At 36.7% G+C, this 20,597-nt stretch overlaps 1 protein-coding gene across 8 annotated transcripts in view; it reads left to right on the top strand.

Annotated features, from left to right (window-relative positions):
* cacna1ea (calcium channel, voltage-dependent, R type, alpha 1E subunit a) overlaps positions 1-20,597 on the top strand; it is a 185,371-nt gene that overhangs the window by 140,862 nt on the left and 23,912 nt on the right. For 4 of the 8 annotated variants that reach the window (XM_073868041.1, XM_073868042.1, XM_073868040.1 and 1 more), the window contains 13 exons: positions 7,212-8,012; positions 10,661-10,905; positions 11,071-11,179; positions 11,282-11,411; positions 13,529-13,588; positions 15,192-15,298; positions 15,610-15,621; positions 15,725-15,821; positions 17,726-17,886; positions 18,016-18,150; positions 18,272-18,473; positions 18,572-18,736; positions 18,981-19,094. In XM_073868041.1, the coding sequence (XP_073724142.1) occupies positions 7,212-8,012; positions 10,661-10,905; positions 11,071-11,179; positions 11,282-11,411; positions 13,529-13,588; positions 15,192-15,298; positions 15,610-15,621; positions 15,725-15,821; positions 17,726-17,886; positions 18,016-18,150; positions 18,272-18,473; positions 18,572-18,736; positions 18,981-19,094 (2,338 nt within the window). The remainder of the gene's footprint in view (positions 1-7,211; positions 8,013-10,660; positions 10,906-11,070; positions 11,180-11,281; positions 11,412-13,528; positions 13,589-15,191; positions 15,299-15,609; positions 15,622-15,724; positions 15,822-17,725; positions 17,887-18,015; positions 18,151-18,271; positions 18,474-18,571; positions 18,737-18,980; positions 19,095-20,597) is intronic. The other 4 variants (XM_073868048.1, XM_073868043.1, XM_073868044.1 and 1 more) reach the window with 2 other exon arrangements.

The following is a 20,597-nucleotide window of genomic DNA, read 5'->3' as shown; positions in this document are numbered from 1 at the left end:
AGAAGCATATCAAGGTTCTGGCGTGGCATAGCCAGTCTCTAGACCTAAACCCAATAGAGAATCTTTGGAGGGAGCTCAAACTCCGTGTTTCTCAGCGACAGGCCAGAAACCTGACTGATCTAGAGAAGATCTGTGTGGAAGAGTGGGCCAAAATCCCTCTTGCAGTGAGTGCAAACATGGTGGAAAAACTGACGCTAATTTCAAATGCAAATGAAGCAAGTTAACTCAAAACGTTGAAGCGGCCAACTATTGTTCATTCGCGTTTGGTGTGAACACACAGCTAGACCGCTTATGGTCCACCTACTGACCTAATGAATTTCACTGAGCACAGTCTTTTCTCTCAGTCCTGACCTCTAGCGCAAACCCACAGTGTTCGGCTCAGTCTTATTTATAAAATGAGAGTGGCTGATCTCCGGCACTTTCATTTTTGTTTCATTTGCAAGCCTGTGAAAGTTGCGCAAGCTTATTTCATCAATTGCTCTGAAATATCTAAGAAGGTTCTTATATATGCATGTACAAAACGTTGTGCAGCATGTTTACTAGCAACAGAAGCAGTGGCACTCTGACGTAATATTAGTGTGAATCTATTTAAACCTTTCATTTCTCACGCTTGCGTTTTAATGCAAAGTAATCAGGACAGCACCGGTCGAAAGTGGACAAAAGAGACGGACTAGAACACAAGGGATGGACATGCATCTCTCTCGTTCACTTGTGATCCGATCGACCAAAATGCATCTTATTACCAGGTGTAAACAGGGCCACAGTTGTTGAATGTAGTAGACATATGTGCCATACATGCTGATGTGAAATGAGAGTTAGTGCAAGTCAAAGTCTTTGTGAACTGGAACTGTATTTCCAAGTGAAACAGAGAAGAATAGAGGTTAATGGCTTGTTTATTCACTGCAAATTTATTGGATCCAGAAAAGTAGATGTTTTATTCACAAATGAGTTTGCAGCAGACATTTAATGTAAAACGGGTTAAGTCTGCAAGCAATTTTAATTTTGTGTAGACTTTAAGCTAAACAGGTTTGCTTTGGTTTAGTGGCAGCTTGCGGATCTTTGCCGAATGAGATTTTCCAAAGGGACTTTATTACTGTACTGAGTAAAAAAATCATGTAAAGTGTTTACCATCATTGAAGATGTGCTTATTGAAAGATTGCACATGGATTTTATTGGAGCTCTTGCTTATCAAACCACAGTAATTTCCTACGAAATAAACAGCATGTTGTCATAGCAACCGGCAGGCTTCCCAGTCTATGCAGGGATGAGTCTATTATGTTGGCATAGAGATGACATCGTTGCCATCAAAGGGAGTATTACAGAGTTTAAATGCTTTCGCATTGGTCAGGCATGGATATGAATGCATATGCTGTTTCCTTTGTCAGGGCAATGAAAAGGCGTCCTGCTGTTCTGATCACAAAACAGAATCTGTACTTTGAAATGGAGATTAGCCGTGGTTTTCATAATCGAAGAGAACATAGATGCATCTTCCCGTGGATTTGAGAACTTTAACACTGCATGAATGTGATGCCAGATACTTGGACCTGAGCATGTGCAAGTTGTGATGACAATTGAGTGTGTCCTCAACAAAACATGCCACATTTACATCTCTTGATTGATCCTCGATGCATTTAAAGCTCATTTTTGCTTCTCTTTTTATATCATAATGTACTGTATATACAAATTATAGCTGACTTTGCAGAGAAAACTCAGGAGTGTGGACCTAAACAGACAGTACTTCCAAGACTAGTGATTTTACCTGATTTGAGAGCAATTATGCAATTTTCTATAACCATGAATTCACCCCTGCAAACATTGTTAGCAGACAGTCGCAACATATAGTTCACCCAGAAAGGAAAGAAAGTTGTGCTAAGTTGTCAGTCAAGAAATGTAAAAGAAACAAAGAAAGAAACTTTTGGCAACTGTCTCTACGTCCCGAATAACTAGGCCCACACAGAATCTGTGTGCCCACATGAATTTGTTTTTTGTCATTCCTGAAATGTTTGAATGCTAGAAATGTTCTGAAATATTTTAATTAAAGGGGACATTTTACAAGACTTTTCTAAGATGTCAAATAAATCTTTGGTGTCTCCAGAGTACGTATGTGATAGTTTATTATAACATGTTAAAATTGCCACTTTGTAGGTGTGAGCAAAAATGTGCCATTTTGTGTGTCTTTTAAAAAGCCAGTGAGATGCAAATTTTAGGCGTCCTATCAGGTTTAAATGCATGCAAGGTCAAAAAACACTGTAATTTTCTCAAAATATTAATTTAAAATTACCCCATTTCTCAGAGATCCCCAAACGATTCGTGTGAAGCCGTTCAACGACTCAATCTGCCTAAACCCAACCTTTCAGTAGCCTACTCTGCTCTGATTGGTCAACTGACACAGTCTCCGCACAGACCACAGATCAGTGGCACATACCAACAATAGTGCAACATGTATTGACCTAGTGCTAACATGATTTACTGAGAAGACATTATCAACATCAATACACATCATTCATCATTAATCCAAGCAATAAAAATGAAGAAACTAATATTTTACACTTATTTAAGCATATATGTAAGCTAACCGGGTCATAGCAAAACCGTAAGTGCAGCATGCGTTAGCTGCTTGCTAATGTTACTAAACAACGACATTAGGGCTGTAATGATATATCTCGTGTCCCATTCAAAAAGCCCGTCTAAAATCGAATCTGCATTGCTGCATCGCGATTTTGTGTTTCATGCACAGCTTGTGCGTGTAATATGGCGTTTTGGTCAGTAAGAAGTCCGTTATCAATCTAAAATCATTATGAGTCTGAGTCGTTTATAACGTGCATTTGAAAAAGCAGCACTCGTTAAACAAAATCATTCAAAATATTCTTTATTATCATGAAAATACCTGAAACAATTTGAAGAACAGCGATATACATATTCCTGTAGACATTTCCTGGACTAGGGTTTGTAACGCTACTTCTTCTTTGGCACATGGGCGTTTCTGCACGAGTGCGCCACTGCGCCCCCTGGCTTTTGGATGTGGCGGCATTTCACCGTAATTCATACAATTTCATTCATTCAGAAAACTGCGCATTTGCACGATAAATCGTTACAGCCCTAAACGACATCATACATCATTAATCCAAGCAATAAAAACGACGACAGAAACTAACGTTTTACACTTATTTAAGCAAGTATGCAAGCTAACCGGACCATAGCAAAAATGTAAACACTAAGTTAGTGCACATGCGTTAGCCGCTTGCTAACATGACTCTCTGACAGTATATTAAGAATTTAAATACACATCATTCATCATCAGTCCAAGTTATAAAAACGATGACAGACATTAATATTTCAACACATATTTAAGCAAATGTAACTTAGGCTAACCAGGCCACAGTTTAACTGCAAAATCCATTGCTAGCGCAGCTTACTGATAAGACAGGAAACTAGACATTTTAGAACACTTGAGGGAAAATTAACACAATGTAAAAATCATACTTACAGGTTGTGGTTAGGAGACGCATTTTGTTCCAAATAAAGTGGGTACAGAACCATCTTTCATTGCCAAACGTTTAGTAAATCCCTCCATGAAAAAGTAATTTTAACCACTGATTCTTCATATATCTTCATCCTTTGGTAGTGAAAACAACACAAACTGAAAACACAGCGTGATATGATGTTTACACACTAACTAGCTGTGGGCAGGTCATAGTTTTGTTTCTCCCGGGCAAGGCTGTCATCTTGGGTTTATTTTGCAAAGTGTTCGTATTACATGGATAAAGACAGGCAGGAGATTCAATCCATATAACGACTCCTTTCAGCTATTCAGAGGCGACTCCCTACTTTGGAAGCCAATAACTTTATTAATCGTGCACTTTTTGGTTCAACTACTTTGCACATTGTTTACATTGATGGACAGCTACATGACACACTGCAATACAGGTCATTTTCGATTTTGGATCTGTGTGGCTCTTTAAAATGCAAATGAGCTGATCTCTGCACTAAATGGCAGTGCCATGGTTGAATAGTGCAGATTAAGGGGCGGTATTATCCCCTTCTGACATCAAGCCAAATTTTAATTACCTATTTTTTCACACGCTTGTAGAGAATGGTTTACCAAAACTAAGTTACTGGGTTGATCTTTTTCACATTTTCTAGGTAGATAAAAGCATTGGGGACCCAATTATAGCACCTAAACATGGAAAAAGTCAAATTTTCATGATATGTCCCCTTTAATTAAACCTTTTTTTAGCTTTCTATAAACATAGAAAATACCAATACTCCAATATTCTCAGATTCTCTCTGGGCCTACGAATAACCAATGTAGTTAATGAGTGCAGAAAAAAGCTATGTAATTATGGAGCAGTTTAATTTAATACTGAAAACAAGCCCAAACAAATAATGTTTTGTACGAAGCTGTACAGGCCATGCCTTTGTCAATACACATTGGTGTACATACAGGATTTTGGTAGGTATTGAGACAGACAGTTGCATTTGTTGCTTGTCAGCAAACTTGGTCTGGAAATTGAAGCCTGTGGCATTTGGATGTATACTTGCATGTATACGTCATAGTTAAACAAAGGCTGTTGAAGCATGTTGGAAACTGCTTGATCAGATCTGGGAAATGAATGCATGTCTTCAGTTAGCATGACAATATGGACGTCTTTCCCAGAAAATGCAAATGTATGATGAGTAGATTACTAAGTAAATGATTTAGGGTGCTCTTTCTATCTTTCTCTCTCTTTATGATATTGTGTGCTTATGCATATGGACCTCATTTATATATGTCTTATATATGTGCCATGTTTCTTATCGTCTTAACATTTCAAGATCCAGAATACTGTATTTGTTGCCTCTGATCTAATATATCTACCATCATGTTGTCATGTGACGCTTTGCTGCCTTGCTACATAGCCCAAAACTTTTAATATTGAATATTTTAAGAAATTAAAGGTAAGCAGTACCGTTTAAAGAGGTGGTACACCCAAAAAATCTGCCTTATTTACTCACACTTAACTTATATGAAATTCAGAAGAAAATGACTTTAAGATGAATAAATAATAACAGGTTTTTGGGAGGTCTGTCCCTTAAATCAGCGCCTTCATCTCAAAGACAAAGATTTATGTTTGTAGATTTTGTCAATGATTTGGGCTGTGATGCTTGGCTTGTTTTGTCCTTGTTCTCAAAAGCACTAATGTCTTGTTTTCAACCAATCGCTCATTGATAACACGGACCACACAAGAGTACAAGTGCCAGTAAGTAATAGTCTGTTTATTCCAATTTCAATATTCAACACCGCCTAATTTTCCTATCTGGGTAAAGCTTTCTGTTCTGCCATCCTTATCCAATGTCTGATTTCACATTTTCAAATCTAATCTTTGGTTAATATTTGATTTGACACTTTCTTGCAGTAACATTTCCTGCATACTTTTACTCTCTCCATTCTGAATCAGCTCTATTTCCAGTTTTGCTGTTTAGTTTTTCACTTTGATATTGCAGTTCTGTCCAGTTGGTTTCCATCTTTGCTGTCCTATCAAGCTGGACCATGAATTCAAGTCACAAGAAGTCACATAGAACTGCACTTTTCTACTATGTTATGAATGAAAAGCAGTTATTGACCACAGATCTGTTTCATATTTTCCATAGCTTCAAAACCAAAGTCAATTTTAGATATTTCTAGCCTGTTGAACAGACCAGTATTGCTTATGTATTTGGCAGTGGTCCCTAAAAAGGTTTCTTATCTACTGTACTACTGTAGCTGTATTTGGTTTTGATGCAAAATTGTATCTAAAGTAATTAGTTAATACCTATTTTAACTATATATGAGTTAAAGGAATACTCCACTTTAATAAATAAAATCTAGATAATTTACTCACCCCGTGTCATCCAAGATGTTTATGTCTTTATTTGTTCAGTCGAGAAAAATTTAAGTTCTTTGAAGAAAACATTCAGGATTTTTCTCCATTTAGTGGACTTTATTGGACCTCGACAGTTTACAGTTTCAGTGCAGCTTCAAATGGCTCTAATATATATTATTATTATTATTATTATTATTTATTTATTTATTTTTTCCGAAAATGACCATTGTTTGCTAGACGTTTGGAGCCTTTTGAAGCTGCATTGAAACTGCAATTTTAAACTGCATTGAAACCGCAAACTGTTGAGGTCCACTAAAGTCCACCATATGGAAAAAAATCCTGAAATGTTTTCCTCCAAAAACTTAATTTCTTCTCGACTGAACAAAGAAAGACACCAAAATCTTGGATGACGTGTGGGTGAGTAAATTATCAGATTTTTTATGAAATTGGAATATTCCTTCAAATAATTAATCCATTTTCTTAAAAAAATCTAGATAATTTCCTCACCACCATATCATCAAAACTTTGGATTTTACTCATTTTAATGGACCCCAACACTTAACAGTTTTAATGCAGTTTAAGATTGCAGTTTCAACGCAGTTTCAAATGACTCTAAACGATCCCATCCAAGGCATAAGGGTCTTATCTAGCGAAACGATAAAAATATGCACTTTTAAACCACAACTTCTCTTCTTCCTCCAGCTGAGTGACGAGCCAGCATGACCTCACGTAAGGTGATGTGTTAGATATATGAAACGCACATTTGCGGACCATTTTAAAGAATAAACTGACACAAAGATATTAATTAGTATCATTCCACATACAACAATGTCGAAACGGTCCTCTTTCTCCACACTTTTAAACACTGGGGCGTAGTTTTGATACGTCATCTGTGACCTCTTGACATGATGACGTATTACGTGAGGTCGCGCTGGATCAGCATATTTTTTATTTTTCTTGCCATAAATTCATTTAGCTAGATAAGACCATTATGCCTCGTTTGAGATTGTTTAGAGTCCATTGAAACTGCAATTTTAAACTGCTTTAAAACTGTTAAGTGTTGGGGTCCATTAAAGTTCATTAAAATGAGAAAAATCCTGGATTGTTTTCCTCAAAAAACATAATTTCTTCTCGAAATAACAGCGGAGGAAACTTTTATAATTTGAAACTCCTAACACACCAAAGACATACAAGACACTATGACAAACTGGCTGCACTAAACTGGTCTTTTTAGCAGGGTAGAAAGGGTTGAATACTAAACTATTTAGGAATACAAACGTGCACGTATTGCTTGCAATATACCTTAAACAATATGGTTCGACTGTCATCCATCTTATTGTGTTTCCTCTCTTTCTCTCTCTCTCTCAGGAGAAGACGACGCCCCTACCTGTACAGGAAGCGCGCAATTCATCGGAGCCGTGCAGCTTACTCCTTTGAGGACTCGGAGAGCCTCGCTAATGCTCCTCCGCTCAATGCCTCTAACTCTTTCATGTCCAGGAGGGAGAGAAGGCGAAGGTTGACCATGTCGGTGTGGGAGCAGAGGACCAGTCAGCTGCGCAGACACAGGCAGATGTCCAGCCGTGAAATTCTTTTCAACAGCCCGAGTGAGGAGCAAGATGGACCTCCTGGTTGCCAGCTCAACCAGAAACCCGGTTTGACCCCCTCCAACAGCAAGAAGCGAGCCAACGAGACCTCTGCCACCACCACCACTCTGCCAGAAGGCACCTTAGAGCCGACCATGCCCATGGACATGCCTTTGGATGATCAGTCTATTCCAGAACCCCCTTTGGCTATTCCTGAGCCACCAGTGACAGAGGACACATCCCTCCCAGAGCCCCCAGTGATGCTGAATCTACCCCCACCAGAGCCCCCCGAATCAAAGACCTCACCTGAGGCCACCCTAGATGTCAACAACCATTGCCCTAAACTGAGCGGGAACAGGCGACAGCGGGCAGTCCGTAAATACAGGCCACCTGCGACGGGGGACATGCTTACCCCTGATATGGGACCCAGGCCCAGACGGCTACGCCACCGCGAACCTCACACGGATGCTAGGGGAAAGGAGATGCAACAAGATGGCACTGATCAGAGGCCTGTGAACGAGGGAGATGAAAGGGAATCAAAGGATGATCGAGAGATCAGCACTGATAGCAGAGTAGCTGAACAGAGGTGATACATAGCGATTTGTTGATTTTTTATAATATGTTATTTTTTGGGTACAGGGTTTATAGGGTTCCCACAGGTCCTTGAAATCCTTGAAAGTTTGTGAATCTGGGGGAAATAATTCAAGGCCCTGGGAAGTTGTGAAAATATACATACATAGATACAGGTTATTGAAAGTGCTTAAATCTATTTTATGCAAGAAGTTTTCTGGAAAAAATCCATATTATTCCCTGTGTAGTGTATGAAAAATCATAAAGATTCTAGACTTTTTAAGCACGCATGCGAAACTGTTCGCTTTAAATGCTTATATCTTCTGTATGCCAATGTTGATTCATACCAAAATGCTTTTTTGCATAATTGTGTTTGACACATGAAAACGTTGCGGTTTACGTAACTGTTGTTCCCTGAGAAGGGAACGAGACGCTGCGTCTCCCTTGCCATACTTCCTGCATTCCTGTAACGTCGTCATTGGCAATATTTCAGATAGCAATATACTTCTTGGTTCCCGCGTCACCCTGTCTTTGTTGTTAAGCCTCATCATTGGTTGAATTTGATATACATATTCAGACGCACTTACCTCTGGATGCGTCCCCAAAGTGTCACCGTAGTGACGCAGTGCGAGTTCCCTTGAAAGGGAACTGTAACAATGTATCTTAAAAGGTAACTCAATGTAACCTTGCTTTCACTTGAAATGTGTCCCCACATTTAGTCCTTGAATTTTAGGGGAATTGGATCTGGAAAGCCCTTGAAAGGTCCTTGAATTTGAAGTTAAATATAAGGTATGTGAACCCTTCAGGCCCGGCTGCAGGATGTAATGACTGAGGGGGCATGTTAAATTGTTGAGGGGGCTTGACTTTATACCATCAATGAATAATACACACTGAGATCTCGCTTTGGAATGACAGATTTTTAAATGCAGCGCTCCATAAAACACTCCATATGCAACTGCACAGGTAACCAGAAACTGACTAACACAATTTAGTAAAATTAGCAAAAAATAATGATAGATCATGAGATATTATTTGATAGACTAGTAAGTGTGGATTAAGGATGTTTAAAAATCTCTAGCCTGGTGGTCAGGATATGAATGGATCAAATCAGCAGATTTGCAAAGGTTTATTTATCTCCATGTTAAAATTAGCAGGGTAACTGCAGTATACAACATTGCTATGTGATTTCCATATTATAAAGGAGAGTAGGGTATTCAACGGCAATAAACGTCTCATGTGGGAATAAATATCCTCACAACATTATTATTTCTCAAAACTTTGACAAAAATTTTCATTTTCAAAAATTTGACAAAAATTGTTATTTTCAGAGGAACTGTATTCTTACAGTTATTCAAAGATGCACACATTATTCCGCATATGATTTTATTAGACGAGAGTATTCATATAACGGCAATGCACGTCTCATAGCTATGGCAATAAATATCCACATAACATAGCAGCATAATAAAATTAATAAACAGACAAGGAAGCAGGATTGATATATAAATTGTATTATTATTATTACCGGAAAAACGGCAATATTACTGAAATAAACTCTGAGGTAGGCTAAATGCGCCAAACACGCGTTTAACCGCAAGTCTAAATAAGCAAGTGAATGAAACATTATTTTCTCTTAAAACTTTATATGACAAAATTAATTTAAAGGAAATGTATTCTTACAGTTATTCAAAGATGCACAAATTATTCCATATATTTTTCCTGTTTAAGACCACGTTCTTCTCTGACCTTGCTCTGTTATGTCATAGCTGATTGACAGGTGCGCATCCTCGTCTTTCAAACAGGTATCATTATAACCTTTATAACAATAGAGTAAACTTTATAGTTACTTTCACTGTGTTTGTCTGATATGAATAACACACGTCGGCAAATTATTATTATTATTTGAAAAATTATTTTTTATTTATTATTAGCAAATTATTATCTTATTTGAATAGATTTTTATTGCTGCTTCCATAGACATCAGTGTGTATTTTATAAACTAAATGTAGGCTATTGTTTTACCAGTGCTTATGTGTATTTAAATGTCTGAAATCTAAAATAAACATTATGAGGTTGAAAACACTGCATTGATATATGACAGCGCTGAGCTCCTCCTTCTGGCTCAGCGTCAACCAACGCAAAAGACGTTTGAATCTGGCAGTAATGTCACGTTACTGAACATTCTAAATCCCATATGGGTATAAGCTTAAATTATTATTTAACTCAAAAGGTTGAACATTTTATTTGTAACCATGAAAACAAAAATGAAACAGAGGGGGCACAAATCAGATCTGAAGGGGCAATGCCCCCTTTTGCCCCCTTGTGGCGCCGGGCCTGGAACCCTTGGTCTTAATTATATTAGGACATTTAAACATACCTTACAAAAAACAATACTGGTGTGCATCTTAAGACAAAACAATGGCACTGATATATGTTAAGATATGTCAAGGCAGCTCAAACATTCAATTTAGTCTGGGACTAGGATAGACCATGTCCGTAAAACCGCCCTTTTATGTAGTAGTTATGTGGATATTTTATAAGAATTCAGATCAACATTGTTGGCGCTGCATATCACCATGTCGTTTCACAGATGGTTGGAGTGGTACATATGGTGTCCAAAATCATTATGTTATGCTTTTTTTAATGATATATTTTTAATCACAGGCAGAACAAACCAGACACCTCTGAACCGAAATCAACCGTAAATTCCCCTCACAAAAAACAAGATTCTGAGCCTGCAACACTCCAGCTCACAGATTCACTCCAGCAGTCCCCACAGACCACTACTGGTGCCGGCGAGACAGATAAAAACCACCACGGGTCCTTAAAGGAGAAGACCTCTTTCAATACCAGCATCGCCATAGAAATGACAGATACTCAAGCATCCATGGAATTGATCTCAATTACGGGTTTGAGAATTTATGCTGGTTTGTGGTGATCTTGCTAGTTTTAATATCCATTAATTCTCTTTTAAATTGTGCCATTAATCTACATATTCAGTATTGGGAGGTGTTGCATGTTTCAATATTGACTATCTTTCACTAATTTCTAATACATATGCATGCATTTTGCAGGTAATAGCAAAGTCATGGAGGCATCCAAACTGGAAAAAGAAGAGGAAAACCCAGACGCACCCAACGCCCCTCCACCCGTCAGCATGTTCATCTTCAAACCCGACAACCCGTAAGGCTGGATGTTTGTTGAGCCAAAGCTGTATTTAATATTTTATATATCTGTCTCTCTTGTTCTCTTTCTGTATGTCTCTCATCCTCATTTCTTTCACAGGGTCCGCAGGGCCTGCCACTACATTGTCAATCTCCGTTATTTCGAGATGTCAATCCTTCTTGTGATCGCCGCCAGCAGCATCGCCCTGGCTGCCGAAGACCCTGTCAACACAAATTCGGAAAGAAACAAAGTAAGAATCACCCTCCGCTATTGCAGTGTTTGTGTATGCGACTGCCATTTGGGAATAGTTTGGTTTAATAGCCAAATTCTTCAACACTAAAAAATATCCTAAAGCTTGCATACAGCATAAAAATTAAACATAAAGGGCCCTATCATACACCCAGCGCAAAGTGTTTTGCTAGTTTGAGCGTGCGCAGTTATAATTTTGTTTAAATAGCAAATGTATTTGCGCCCATTTGTGGGCCCATGGGCGTTCTGGTCTGAAAACGAGATGTGTTTAGGTGCATTGTTGGCACGTTGCTATTTTGAGATAACTAAAATATACTGCACCATTGACCAACTAAAACCTGCTCTAAAGTCAATGGCGCAATATTGTTTTTGTTATTTAAAGAGCGCATTAGTAATATGAGCCTATAAACGGGACGACAACATGAGTTTGCTTTACACACGTGGATGCACAGCAGCACACAAACGTTTTTAAATATGAAAGATTAAAATGTAAAAGATTATTATTGAGTCTTTTGGACAAAAGAGGACAGTTTACAGGACTTTAGAAGGCGTGAAAAGCTGCTTCACTGATAATATTGCATTTATTTTGATGATTTTTTTTATGCTTCCCCACGTATTTATTGTATATGATGACTTTGTACACTTGGATTTGATGAGATGAGAAACATTTTTAAGTAATATTTTTCAAAACACTCAAGGCGCTGTCCGAGTGTTGAAACTTTTCGGCTCTCCACATGTCAGTACTTCCAGAAAAACGTTTTTTTTTTTTTGTGATTGTTGCGGGCAAAAATCCTTGATCTTGCGGCACATTTTCAAAAAAAATCTGATGGTATAAGCAGGATATTTAGGCAATTTTATGCGATGAAACTTGCAAAAAATTGCATAAACTTGCAAAAACTGCTGTTGGATGAAAAAGAGATAAAAAGTGACTCCCCAAAACCTTGTTCTCATTAAATGATGTTCACGTTGCGTAATTACGTCACTTCATAACGTTCCCATGGCAACAGGGGGCATGTCTGCGCTTGTGTGAACTAAATGCAACAATTTTCAACTTTCTGCTAAGGTATATGTGACTTTTTGCTACGAAAATGCTTGGATTATGAAATCATGCATGCAAGCCCCGCATATTTTGCGCACGAAAATCTGCAATTTATGCGGTGAAAGTGCAGCATATTTGAAAAAATGTGGTCCCCGCATAAATATGCAGACTTTGGCTGATTATGCATGGAATCATGTGATCGCATAATCGCGTTTTTCTGGAGGGACTGACATGTTTGTAAATTCTTTATCTCCTGGTCGTTACAAATAAAGTATTTTTACTTATGCAAAGTAACGTTTTTTTTACATATTTCTTTTACATTATTTTTATAATAACCTTTTTGAGATTACAGTGATCATCATGCATCATACTTTATCAGCAATTAAAACTACTTAATTTACTGAAGTATTACCATTATCAATACTGAAATAACACCTTTGAAAGAAAACTACATTACTCATTACGAGAATAGGAACAACCCTTTAAGACTGTGCGCCAGGCGCAAAGACCATTTTTTTCGTCGTTAAACTAGCAAAAGTGGATTCGGACACACCCTTAGTGCACTTGCACCGTGTGCTTTAGACCATAAATATAAGAAAAAAACATACGAAAAAAAATAATTGATTTCTGATTGTCTGATTTAAAATGTTTTTTTTTCTGGCAGCAAATCAAAGCAATCAGAATCCAATCCTGTTCTTCTGATCTTGTTCCCAGAGGGTCATGAAATGTTTGCTGTTGTTTGCAAGCTAATATAAATAAGATTTTTGTTGCGGTTTTACATTTCCCAAGTGACAGTGTACCAGCTGTATAAAACCCAGAAACAAATTGCTTGCCGAGTCTCTTTTGAGTTCTTCAGATGTTGTATGCACGTAGACATATAATGTAAACTATGCAGATGATTCAGAGAGTAACTGCAGGTGAGAGTGATGTCACTACTGTGATGTCATGTATCCTGAGAATAGTAGCGTTCCTACACTTGTTTAACTTTGTGACAAATCTAAATCCTATGTGTGCTGTAGTCTCAGTGTGCATGTTTACCAGGGTTGATCTTGTTTTTTACTTTGCTTCATTTTCAATAGGTGCTGCGGTATTTTGATTATGTGTTTACTGGCGTCTTTACGTTTGAAATGATAATCAAGGTGAGTTTTTTTTGTCTGTCCTGTGTGTTCTTGTTTACTGTCTCAGCTCAGGGAAGGGTGATATAGGCGTGTGTACACAAGAACCAGCCAAACCTCAAATCTACACATCTTATTTAAATGTATACATATAAAATCAAAAAATTTGGCCACATAGCACAGCTGTTTAGACACAGCAGTCTGATAAAATTCGGTAAAGGTGTGACACCTGGTCGAGTTATTCTATATCAACAACAATATATTTGTATTATATAATTTGATTTACAATTGTTTTGACATGCATGATTGGACTGAATAATAAAGCAGCAGCCAATAAGAGACCAGAATACAGTAGATGGGAGCTTCTCCAATACTGTTCAGTACAAAAACATGTGAGATCTCAAAAAGCTGCTTTATAATATGACCGGAGTACATTTTAGGCAAATTCTAGGCAAAGAGAGACTATTTTAAAGATGCTGGAATACAGCATGGTTTTGTTTTTTAAATATTTTTAGTCATAATAACAAAAATTCAAAAATTACATTTCTGTTACTATTATTGTTATTATAAACTATTATTTTAAAATGCGCAAAAGTATAGAACGAGCAGTGAATGTTATTATATTCTAGTTCAGGGCTTTATGTTATATCATATGATGCAAACATATTATATAGTATATAAAGTATAGTATATAAAATATATTATATTATTTGCGTTGAGGTCCAAGTAGAAGCTTGTTTAATTTTATATTTGTTATATTTTGTGGTCATTTGTAATGCTGGACCACAAAACCAGTCATAAGTAAAATGGGTTTATTTGTAGCAATGGCCAACAATACATTGTATGGGTCAAAATTTTGTACATTTTGTACTGTAAATATATATATAAAAAATATTTATTTTTAGTAATTGCTAAGGACTTCATTTTGACAGCTTTAAAGGCGATTTTTCTCAATATTTAGATTTTTTTTTGCAAATTTCAGATTTTCAAATAGTTGTATATCTGCCAAAATATTTTCTAATATAAATCTCAAATTTCAAAAAATTAACCCTTATGACTGTTTTTGTGATCCAGGGTCACATTTGACTAACAGAAGACCCGAGTGAGTAAATGATTACAGATTTTTCATTTATGGGTGTACTGGCCCCTACCTGTAATTTATTGAATGTTGGAATAGGAAAGTCAGTAAAATCTTACACTGCAAAAAATTATTTTCAAGAAAATATGTTCTTAGTATTTTTGTCTTGTTTTCAGTCAAAATATCTAAAAATTATTAAATTAAGATGCATTTTCTTTGTGCATAAAACAAGCAAAAAAAATCTGCCAATGGGGTAATCTTGAACATTTTTCTTAAAAACTAAATTCAAGAAAAATTTGCATACCCCAATGGCAGATTTTTTTGCTTGTTTTATGCTCAAAATCACTTAAATTTGATATTTATGGTCTAAAAACTAGACTTATTTTCTTGGGTTTGTTTTTGCTCATCAAGAAAATGCATCTTAATTTAAGAATTTTTAGATATTTTTACTGAAAACAAGACAAAAATACTAAGATTTTTTTTCTTAACAATCATTTTTTGCAGTGTAGCTGAAACTCTGATAAACTAAATGTCATGTGTTTTCCTCAGATGATTGATCAAGGCTTGATCATTCATGACGGATCTTATTTCCGTGACCTGTGGAACATATTGGACTTTATAGTTGTGGTGGGAGCTCTAGTGGCCTTCGCTCTCACGTGAGTCAAGTTCATCCAAACACAAGAGATTGCAAGATGCTTGTAATTCTGTAAAAAAGGGACCGCAGTGTTTATTGTTGCTTATTCATTTATGAAATCCCATAATGCTGTGTGACAATTCCATAAGTTACCGTACATGAGGAAAATCATTTCATATAAGAAATGACGCACATATTGATGTTAGCGATTGCTTTCTTTTCTCTGTTGTGAGTTTATTTATGTGCTCATTGAAAAGCTCTCTGGTTCAGAATGCTCGTCTGTTTCTTGTTTGTTTCTCTGTCGGTCTTCTTGTGGCTCACCGCATCTGACAGGAATGTGATGGGGTAAAAACACTCTCTTGCGATTTTGTGTGACTGATGTATAGTAATGTGTGTGTGTGTGTGTATGTGTTTTTATAGTGTTTTAACATGTTTTTATTTGATGTAGGAGTAACACAGGACGAGACATTAAAACCATAAAGTCGCTGCGTGTGCTCAGGGTTCTACGTCCTCTCAAGACAATTAAACGACTCCCCAAACTTAAGGTAACATTAAAGTAAAATTAGCATATCACTGATCAAATGAATCAATAAACAGCAAATAACTTAAAACCAGTTGTAGAAATATGTTAAAAGACACACTGCAAAAAACGACTTTCTTATTTAGTATTTTTGATTATAAAAAAATTATTAAATTAAGATGTATTTTCTTGATGAGCAAAATGACCTAAGAAAATAAGTCTAGTGTTTAGACAAAAAAAAGATTCAATTCAAGTAAATTTGTGCTTAAAACAAGCAAAAATAATGTCTTAACCCATTGGCAGATTATAATTTTTTCCCGCTTGTTTAAGCTCAAATTCACTTCATTTTTATTCATTTTTTTCTAAAACCTAGACTTGTTTTCTTAGGTCATTTTGCTCATCAAAAAATGCATCTTGATTTAAGAATTTGTAAATATTTCTACTGAAAACAAGACAAAAATACTAAGTACACTGCAAAAAATGACTTTCTTAGTATTTTTGTCTTGTTTTCAGTAGAAATATCTAAAAATTCTTAAATCAAGATGTATTTTCTTGATTAGCAAAATGACCTAAGAAAATAAGCCTATAGTTTTTAGACAAAAAATATACAATTTAAGTGAATTTGTGCTTAAAACAAGCAAAAATATCTGCCATTGGGGTGAGAAAAAAACTTAAAAATATGTTTTCTTTTTTTAAACACTTAATTCACGCAAAATTTTCTCACCCCATTGGCAGGTATTTTTGCTTGTTTCAAGCACAAATTCACTTAAATTTTATATTTCTGTTCTAAAAACTAGACTTATTTTCTTAGGTAATTTTGCTCATCAAGAAAATACATCTTGATTTAAGAATTTGTAGATATTTCTAATGAAAACAAGACAAAAATACTAAGTTAGAAAGTCATTTTTTTTGCAGAGTAAGAAAGTCATTTTTTGCAGTGATTTCTCAGAAAATAACTAGAAAAGCTGTCACTTGGGTGGTGCCATTTCATAAAAAGAACACATTTTTTACCTAAAGGGTGCATATTAGTACCTCAAAGGTACATATCTGTACCTACACTGCAAAAAACGATTTTCAAGAAAAAAATCTTAGTATTTTTTGCCTTGTTTTCAGTAAAAATATCTAAAAATTCTTAAATTAAGATGATTTTTCTTGATGAGCAAAACGACATAAAAATAAGTCTAGTTTTTAGACCAAAAATATAAAATTTCAGCGATTTTGTGCATAAAACAAGGAAAAAAATCTGCCAATGTGGTAAGCTAATTTTTCTTGAATTTAGTGTTTAAGAAAAATGTTCAAGATTTTTTTGCTTACCCCATTGGCAGATTGTTTTGCTTGTTTTATGCACAAAATCACTTAAATTTGATATTTTTGGTCTAATTTTTAGATATATTTTCTGAAAACCTGACAAAGATACTAAGAATTTTTTTCTTGAAAATATTTTTTTGCAAAAATGACTTTCTCTTCTTTCTATTTTTTCGTATTTTTGTCTTATTTTCAGTAGAAATATCTAAAAATTCTTAAATCAAGATGTATTTTCTTGATGAGCAAAATGACCTAAGAAAATAAGTCTAGTTTTAAACAAAAAATAATCAATTTAAGTGAATATGTGCAGCAAAAATATCTGCCAATAGGGTGAGTAAAAACCTTGAAATAAGTTTACATTTTTTAAACACTTAATTCAAGAAAATTTTTCTAATATTTTTGCTTGTTTTAAGCAAACATTCACTTAAATTGTATATTTCTTGTCTAAAAACTAGACTCATTTTCTTAGGTCATTTTGCTCATCAAGAAAATACAGTACATCTTGATTTAAGAATTTTTTAAATATTTTTAATGAAAACAAGACAAAAATACTAAGAAAGTCATTTTTTGCCGTGTAATTTCTTTCCATTCCTCCATCATATATTTTTACTGATTTTTTTCCAGGCTGTCTTTGATTGTGTGGTCACATCGCTGAAGAACGTCTTCAACATTCTCATCGTCTACAAGCTTTTTATGTTCATATTCGCCGTCATCGCCGTGCAGCTTTTCAAAGGGAAATTTTACTACTGTACAGACAGTTCCAAGGACACAGAAGAAGATTGCAAGTAGGTGCCTAAAGCTGCAGTCTAATTATAAACATAATGCTAAAATTACTATCGAGCTGTGCTGTGAATGGTAGGATGACATTTTAGGGGCGCAGAATTTTATTAAATGTTTCTCCCAATGTTCTGCAGGGGTTTCTACATTGATTACGACAGAGAGAAAAAAAAGGAGAAACGAGAGTGGAAAAGACGTGATTTCCACTACGATAACGTCATTTGGGCCTTGTTGACTCTCTTCACCGTGTCTACTGGCGAGGGCTGGCCGCAGTAAGAGCAAATAAATACATATAATTTAAACATAGGACAGATATGAACACAGCACGCATCAATTTATAAGTCATCATCATATGTAGTTTTGCTGGAAACTGACTCGTGTTCGGTATTGTAGAGTTTTGCAACACTCTGTAGATGTGACGGAGGAGGACCGGGGACCCGTTCAGGGGAACAGAATGGAGATGGCCATCTTCTACGTCATTTATTTCGTGGTCTTTCCCTTCTTCTTCGTCAACATATTTGTGGCCCTCATCATCATCACCTTCCAAGAGCAAGGTGATAAAATGATGGAGGAGTGCAGTCTGGAGAAAAATGAGGTGAGATGCATACTGCTGTTGTGTTATACAGTGAATGACATTTTAAAGAACAAGTTTCTGAGAATCGGTCCCTGTCTTACTGTATTATCTCTATCTAGAGGGCTTGTATCGACTTTGCTATAAGTGCTAAGCCTCTGACCCGATACATGCCCCAGAACAGGCAGTCCTTACAGTACCGGCTGTGGCACTTCGTGGTATCGCCCTTGTTTGAGTACACTGTGTTGACGATGATCGCCCTCAACACCATCGTCCTTATGATGAAGGTCAGTCCTTCTGTCACAGGTCCATGTGATTAGGAAAGTCTGATGTATGAAATATTTAGCAGAATAAATGAAATCCAAATTGCAGTTTTGCAGCTTGTCTGTTACTGTAGCTTTGAGCACATTCCTGTTCAGTATGAACTGATCTAACTTCCCGTTTCAGGAAGTAATGGTATCCTAAAAGGAATGAATAGATAGATAGATAAGATAGATTAAAATGACACATTTCTCTATCTCTGTTTGGTAGCACCACGAGCCTCGTCCTGAAGGTTATGAAGATGTCCTAAAATACCTAAACACTGCATTCACTGTTATTTTCTCTGTGGAGTGCGTTCTGAAGATCCTGGCATTTGGTTTAGTGGTAAGCACGTACTGCGAATGCACTATACTTCATATATTCACCGATCAGCCATAACATTATGATCACCTGCTTAATTTTGTGTAGGTCCCCCTTTTGCCACCAAACAGCCCTGATCCGTCGAGGCATTGACTCCACTAGACCTTTCTATCTGAACCAGCATTCACTTTTTCAGCAATTTTGTTTTGAAGATGCTTTGATCCAGTTGTCTAGCCATCACAATTTGGCCTTTGTCAAAGTTGCTTTGATCCTTACGCTAGCCAATTTTACTTGCTTCTTACACATCAACTTTGAGGACAAGTGTAGTTGATGTGTTAAAAGGCAGGAAAAATAATTTAACAGATGAGCTACTGTAGCTGAAATTGCTGATAAAGTGAATGCTGGTTCAGATAGATAGGTCTAGTGGAGTCCATGCCTCGATGGGTCAGGGCTGTTTTGGTGGTACACAATATTAGGCAGGTGGTCATAATATTATGGCTGATCGGTGTTTATATATACACTCATCTAAAGGATTATTAGGAACACCATACTAATACTGTGTTTGACCCCCTTTCACCTTCAGAACTGCCTTAATTCTACGTGCCATTGATTTAATAAGGTGCTGAAAGCATTCTTTAGAAATGTTTGCCCATATTGATAGGATAGCATGTTGCAGTTGATAGAGATTTGTGAGATGCACATCCAGGGCACGAAGCTCCCGTTCCAGCACATCCCAAAGATGCTCTATTGGGTTAAGATTTGGTGCCTGTGGGGGCCATTTTAGTACAGTGAACTCATTGTCATGTTCAAGAAACCAATTTGAAATGATTCGAGCTTTGTGACATGGTGCATTATCCTGCTGGAAGTAGCCATCAGAGGATGGGTACATGGTGGTCATAAAGGGATGGACATGGTCAGAAACAATGCTCAGGTAGGACGTGGCATTTAAATGATGCCCAATTGGTACTAAGGGGACTAAAGTGTGCCAAGAAAACCTCCCCCACACCATTACACCACCACCAGCAGCCTGCGCAGTGGTAACAAGGCATGATGGATCCATGTTCTCATTCTGTTTACGCCAAATTCTGACTCTACCATCTGAATGTCTCAACAGAAATCGAGACTCATCAGACCAGGCAGCATTTTTCCAGTCTTCAACTGTCCAATTTTGGTGAGCTCGTGCAAATTTTAGCATATTTTTCCTATTTGTAGTGGAGGTTATGCGTGTTGTGGCTTCACAAATGCTTTGCTGCATACCTCGGTTGTAACGAGTGGTTATTTCAGTCAAAGTTGCTCTTTTATCAGTTTGAATCAGTCGGCGCATTCTCCTCTGACCTTTATCAACAAGGCATTTTCGCCCACAGGACAGCCGCATACTGGATGTTTTTTCCTTTTCACACCATTCTTTGTAAATCCTAGAAATGATTGTGCGTGAAAATCCTAGTAACTGAGCAGATCGTGAAATACTCAGACCGGCTTGTCTGGCACCTACTACCATGCCACCCTCAAAATTGCTTAAATCACCTT

This window comes from Misgurnus anguillicaudatus, chromosome 5 (genome assembly GCF_027580225.2).
Source record: "Misgurnus anguillicaudatus chromosome 5, ASM2758022v2, whole genome shotgun sequence".
NCBI lineage: Eukaryota > Metazoa > Chordata > Actinopteri > Cypriniformes > Cobitidae > Misgurnus > Misgurnus anguillicaudatus.
The sequence above is the reverse complement of the archived record's forward strand: the minus strand, read 5'-3'. Positions and strand labels throughout refer to the sequence as shown.